Source organism: Grammomys surdaster, unplaced genomic scaffold (genome assembly GCF_004785775.1).
Source record: "Grammomys surdaster isolate TR1022 unplaced genomic scaffold, NIH_TR_1.0 724, whole genome shotgun sequence".
Taxonomy (NCBI): Eukaryota; Metazoa; Chordata; class Mammalia; order Rodentia; family Muridae; genus Grammomys; species Grammomys surdaster.
In genome coordinates this window covers 30,217-37,001 of record NW_021605143.1, presented here as the reverse complement: position 1 = coordinate 37,001, position 6,785 = coordinate 30,217, and the positions used below count along the sequence as shown (strand labels likewise).

At 44.2% G+C, this 6,785-nt stretch overlaps 1 protein-coding gene across 1 annotated transcript; it reads left to right on the top strand.

Moving 5' to 3' along the window:
- The first annotated feature begins 1,555 nt into the window (after positions 1-1,555).
- On the top strand, positions 1,556-5,244 carry LOC114633624 (keratin, type II cytoskeletal 6A-like). Its single transcript, XM_028782190.1, is given in 11 exon segments — positions 1,556-1,731; positions 1,733-2,057; positions 2,615-2,829; positions 3,144-3,204; positions 3,360-3,458; positions 3,558-3,761; positions 4,188-4,310; positions 4,450-4,670; positions 4,879-4,913; positions 5,019-5,156; positions 5,159-5,244. Coding segments are annotated over 11 exon segments (1,683 nt in total).
- The last annotated feature ends 1,541 nt before the right edge of the window (positions 5,245-6,785 follow it).

The following is a 6,785-nucleotide window of genomic DNA, read 5'->3' as shown; positions in this document are numbered from 1 at the left end:
GGAAAACTTTTAGTTTCATATTTAAAAACAGAACAAAACAGGATAGTTGTAAATATCCTGGCAGTTTCACCATCTCTGGAAAGCTTGAGTATATCTTAAGATGCACTATTTAAGGAATATCAGTGACAGAAGATGTGGTAGACACAGTGACCTCCAAAAGCAGAAAGCAGGGGCAATTTAGTGGAAAAGCGGGAGCTGAAGCATTTAGGACAGTTGATCTGTATTCCTTAACACAGGAGTTACTAACGGAGGGGTCAGAGAGCTGGCACATTGGTAAAGAGCACTGCCTGCTGTTCCAGACGTCCTGGGTTCAATTCCCAGTTCCCACATGACAACTCAGAGATCACAATCATCTGGTAATTCCAGCTCTAGGGGTTCTGACTCCTTGTCATCAAAGGCATACACGAGAATTTATAAGAGAATTAAAATATATGTTAAAATATGTGACTTGAATAAAATAAGAATAAAACATACTTAGAAATTTGAACCATCGACATTTTAAAGTTAATAAGGCTAACTAGGTAATAGAAAAATCAATTATTTCAGCTGTTACAATCATTTGTTTTTATTTTATTTATAGGAGTATTTTCCTGAAGCTAAGTATGATACTATAGGTGTGTCTGGTGCCCTCAGAGGTCAGGAGCAGACATGAGATTCCCTGGAAATGGGGTTATGGAGAGTTGTAACACACCATGTGGGCACTGGAGACTAAACTCTGGTCTTCTGCAAGAGCAACATTTGCTTTTCATCAGTGGGCCGTCTTTACAGTCCCTTGAGCAATTTTTAATGTAAATTAATATATCTGTATGTATATTTTAAGACATAAGGTCATTTCTACATATATAAAAAACATCCTAACTTAAGATGTAATATTGTATTACATACTGAAGAAATTACATGTTTTCTGAGATCTGATTTCAAATACCATCAGGCTGGTGAGTGAATTGAATTGGAATATGAAAGCAAAAGGCTGGCTGTGAGCTGCTTGTCTTAAAGCTGGCCACACAGGTGTGGGACCAAAATGTGTTTGACCTTTGCATCAGTTAGAAATGGGATTTAAAGGAAAACAGGTTATATTTTATATTCCTAATCATTGAAGATCAGCTATGGTCTTTCTGTTGGCACAGGATGACATTTGGTCTCAAGAGTCTCCATGGGAGAGAAGAGCAGGCAAGCCTGGTTCAGAGACGTCAGCACATTCAACAGGACATGCAAAACCTTTGTAGAGTTTGTGACTAACTCTGAGACACAGTGAATGAAGAACTTAACTGTATTCAGCTCAGGTCAACACTAGAGGCAGGAGCATTTTCCCTAACTAAAATTAAAGCCAAAACTTGAAGCCAAAACTTCAATCTGAACGTTTCATAGCATTTTTAAATCTACATGTTACTTCACTGTTTGTAAAGCCATGACCTTCTGGTCGGTAAGCTCACCTTCAGGACCCAGCCCAGCTCATCTGTACCATATATAAGTCGCCACCTGGAGCTCCTCACACCCATCTCTTCAGCTCTGCCCTGCCTCTCTCCACTTCCCAGCCTTCTCATCTCTAGGAATCATGTCTACCAAAACCACCATCAGGAGTCAAACCAGCCACCGTGGCTACAATGCCAGCTCAGCCAGAGTGCCTGGGCTCAACCACTCTGGCTTCAGCAGTGTGTCTGTGTGCTGCTCCCGGGGCAGCAGTGGCTCCGGTGCAGTGTGTGGACGAGCTGGCTTTGGCAGCAGGAGTCTGTGGTGTGGGGAGCTCCAAGAGGATCTCCATCGGAGTGGGCAGCTGCAGCATTGGAGGAGGCTATGGCAGCCAAATCGGGGGAGGCCTTAGCTTTGGAGTAAGAATAAGTGGTGGCTTTGGCTGTGGTTTTGGCTTCGGTGGTGGAGCTAGCTTTGGTGGTGGCCTTGGGGGAGCTGGCTTCCCCGTGTGCCCACCTGGAGGCATCAACCAGAGCCTCCTCTCCTCTCTGAACCTGAAAATTGACCCCACCATCCAGCGGGTCAGGACTGAGGAGAGGGAGCAGATCAAGACCCTCAACAACAAGTTTGCCTCCTTCATCGACAAGGTGAGACATGGTCCTTCCTAGAGCAGCCTGTGTGTCTGCAGTGAATGGCAAAGACATGGGTAGATGGAAGAGGCTTCAGGCTTGGCTCTGATATTGCCTTTGTTTCTAATTGGTTCTGAGTCCTAGTTTTGTGCTCCTTTTCAGTCAGACAGGCATCTAGAAATCAGGGTTAGAGTTCTTCTCCTCCAGAGGTTGCCCCATAAGGGTGTCTGATCGCAATGGACGGAGATGAGCTAAAACACACAACAAAGGATTGTAGTGAGATGAAAGTCTATATATAGTGCAGTTGGGAGTCACACCAGCCTCACCAAGCTGCAGCACACTCCAGCAACATACTGCTGGGCTGCCAGTGCCCTGCATGAGTACTTTGCCATCCTTAGAGAGGTGGTGTTGTGAGCTTCACTCTGGATTGTCCTTCTCAGGCACAGGACCAGGTTTTACCTACACTGAATGGGTTTAGGCAGGCAGCCTGAGAGGGGGGACACACTCATGAAGGGGTTATAGAAAGCTGAAACTCAAACTTCTCTCCCTCACACCCACCCCTCCACCCCAACCAGGTGCGGTTCTTGGAACAGCAGAACAAGGTCCTGGACACCAAGTGGACCCTGCTGCAGGAGCAGGGCACCAAGACCGTGAGGCAGAACCTGGAGCCTCTGTTTGAGCAGTACATCAGCAACCTCTGCAGACAGCTGGATAGCATCATTGGGGAGAGGGGCCGCCTGGACTCAGAGCTGAGGAACATGCAGGATACCGTGGAGGACTACAAGAGCAAGTGAGTTATGACGAATGAGGTATCCAGTTTCTTAAACTTTATAAAAATGAAAGCCAAAATGTAGACATAAACTCCCTGAATTAAGAAAGCTTCATCATTGAGATGAAAATGGCAACTTATTGGCAAAAGGCAAAAGCCTAGGACCAAGGAGGGTTATAGGAAGCTAGTGGACAGAAAAGGAATGAATTAGTTAATAAAACAAACATCACCTTTTAGCTAGATGTGGCTATGTTATAGAAATGGGATCTGGATCAGAGGCTGCCACTGATGCCATCCACCCCATGGCTCCAATGTGGTGCAACTTCCTCTTGTAGATACGAAGATGACATCAACAAACCCACAGCAGCAGAGAATGAATATGTGTCCCTAATGAAGGTGAGTGGAAATATCACAGAGACGCATCTCTCTGCTGATAGAGAGAAATGGCCTTGCATGTCTTGTCTATTCCAGAAAAATGGTTGTCATAGAGACTGGTGAATGGTCTGGGTAAGATATTTAACCTGATTCCATGTTCTTGATGGTTTCTTCAGGATGTTGTAGATGCTGCCTACATGAATACAGGCGAAGCACAAACCAACAGAGACAGTCTGACAGATGAGGTCAACTTCTTGAGAACTATCTTTGAGGCAGTAAGCATTATTTTCTCCATTTCTCCCTCTCCTCTACCCATTCCCTTTGTTTAATACTGTACAAAGTGTTGGGAACCTCTGTGATCCTCACAGACAGAGATGACCATGGCAGTTTCTCTTCTGCGGGAACTGTCTCAGATGCAAACTCACATCTCAGACACATCTGTGGTCCTCTCCAAAGACAACAACCGCAGCCTGGATCTAGACAGCATCATTGCTGACTTAGTATGCTATACTAAGTCCAAGTATGAGGACATTGCTCAGAGAAGTCAGGCTGAAGCTGAGTCCTGGTACCAGACTAAAGTGAGTGTTGGTGTGGAGGCTGATGAGGATGCCTGGACCTACTCTGAACTTCATGAGTCTCTGACTTCAGTATTGGTGGTCCAATAAAGAGAGGGGGGGTGTTTGCACACCAAATGTACTGTGTACTTGGGTTGTAGAATGTTTTATTCTAAGAGCAAAAGAAGCCAGAGGTAGATGCAACGTTGACATAAATGTGGCCCGTGATCTCTTTGCTTGAGCTGTACTCTAAACAATGGTCCTCAGAGACACTACAGAACATTTTCACTTCCTGAAGAAACTATGGAGTCTGTGGTCTCCTAAAGCTTCACTTGAGGAAAAGCCATCATATCCATGTTAGTGTGTGCCACTTAGAAGTGGATTTACTTCTCAATGTAAAAACTCACAAACGAAACTCACATAAGCATTCTCTGACGGATTGACCTTCAGTATGAGGAACTGCAGGTCACAGCTGATAGACATGGGGACGACCTGCACAACACCAAGAAGGTCACTGAGATCACACTCCTGATCCAGAGGCTGAGATCTGAGATCAGCCACATTAAGAAGCAGGTGGGTTAGAACAGAGAAATGCTGGAATTGCTGGCCATTGTTTCCTGTCCTCTACATTCTTGCTCACTGGAAGCCAAGATCTGGGACCCAGCCTCTCTTGAGATCCACACTGCCTGTTTTTCTTGCTCTCTCTACCCAGTGTGGCAACCAGCAGATGGCCATTGCTGATGCTGAGCAGCATGGGGAGTTGGCTCTCGAGGATGCTAGAGGCAAGCTGGAAGGTCTGGAGGATGCCATGCAGAAGGCCAAACAGGGCATGATCAGGATGCTTAAGAAGTACCAGGAGCTCCTGAATATCAAGTTGTACCTTGATATTGAAATCACCACTTACAAGAAGCTGCTGGAGGAGGAAGAAAACAGGTGGGAATACATACTCCATCCCCTGAGGACAATTCCATTGAGCCAGTCACTGAGCACAAGACAAGAGAGCACCTGCCATGACCTAATGTTCCCTTCAGGAAGCTTCTTGACAGGGGGATTATCTCTGTGAACCTTCACAAGACTGAGGGTTCCCATGGAGACTGAAGCCATGGCTGCCCAGTTCTTACCTTCTGCTTTCCTTTCCTAGGTTGAATGGTGAAGGTGTTGGATCAGTCAACATCTGTAAGTACTCTGCTTGTCTGAATTCCTTTCTCCTGCCCTTGTGACTGTCTCAGCTGGTCACAGTATGCTCACCAGGTCTGTGATGCCCTCTTCCCTCCTTCACAGCTGTGGTGCAGTCAAACATATCCAGAGGCAGCACAAGTGGTGCCAGCAGCAGCTTAGACCTGGCAGGAAGCAGCATTTACTCAAACAACTGCAGCCACGGCCTTAGAGATGGCTTCAGTGCTGGCAGAGGCAGAGGCATTGGGGTGATCTCGGCTCCTCTGGTGGCAGCTCTTTCACCAGCATATACATCACTACCTCCTCCAGCAGGAAGAGCTACAGGCAATGAAGTCTCTGTCTGTCACCAGAGCTTGTCCTAGACCCCAGCTGCCCTGGCTGCAAAGCCCTGTGCTCAGGGGCTTCTCCTTTCTGGACTTTCTGCTTGGAGAGAAGCTGGGTCCTCTTGCTCTTCTTTCTGTCTGCATGGGTCCCCACTGTTCATCTTCTTACTGTCGTCCTCTGAGATCACATCATCATTCTCTCACATTTGGTGCTTCATGTTGTATTTGGTTTCCAGGCTCCTGCCTCCCAAGCTCTATCTCTGAGGTGACTGTGAAAGCGTGTGTCTGTGCCCTTCATTCTGGAAATCGTTGTCTGGGTCTGGCTCAAAATGAGCAGCTCCCTTCACTTTCCAGTGGCCTAAGAAACCCCATCTTTCAATGTCATAAACCTCCCTGTCAGAAACTGTGATAGCACAGTCACTAGTCCTGAGCTCATGTGACATCCTCTCTGCTCTTTGCTTTCTTGACATTGCTAAATAAAGCAGGTTTGTATCACAATAATCTTTTTCATGTGTTTTATTTTGATAGCAAATTTGTTCAGGTAGAAAGTCTGCAGCCTTGCTGTACAAGATCCTTGTAAGGTATCATTACTGCTTCCTCTCCTGGTTTTGTACGTCTTCATTTGTTAGTATATTGTAATTTAAAGTTAAGTTCATAGTTTTGTTTTATTTCATACTTTTTAAATAGAATTTCATCAGTTTTCCCATTATACCCACCAGCCCTCCCAGGTGTTCTCACCTCAAAACCTTACTTGTTCCTCCATTCTCAAATTGATAGTCTTTTGAGGAGCCTATATTTTTTTTCTATTTTCATATAAATACTTTTTAGTGTATTCGTTTCCAATGTCTTTCTCTCCATTTATTTAGGAACTCGGGAGATGAAAATTTTGAGAGGAGTGCAGAACATGGGCTCCTGGCTTGTGATGTTTCAGAGGGAAGATTAAAGACTCTATCAGGACCTTTTGCTAATTTAATTTAAGATTCTGGTTTAATTTAAGATCTGGTTAGGACACTACATACACTTCCAAGGAAAATCTACCAAAAGACATTGCAATTATTAACATCTTTGCACCAAACACAAAGACACCGAGGTTAGTAAAAGAAACCTTATTACAACTTAAGTGACAGATTGACCTTCACACAGTGACAATAGGAGACTTTATTTCATGCCTCTCAAAAACAGACAGGCCATCCAGACAAAAACTAAAGAGAGAAATGCTGGACTTGAGTGATATTTAAAACCAAATGAACCTAATTGATATTTACAGAACGTTTCACCCAAACACAAAAGAGTATAATTTTCTAAACACCTCATACAACTTTCTCCAAAACTGTCCACATATTGGACACAAAGCAAATCATTTTAAAAATAATAGAAAGCTTACAAAGTCAATGGATTCTACACAAGTCACTACTGAATAAAAAAAATCTTAATTAAGGAATTTAAAACTTTCTAGAACATAATGAAAATAAATACACAATATAACCAAAGTTAGGGGACACAATGAAGGCAAGTTCATAGATCTGAATGTTTATATAATAAAATTGGA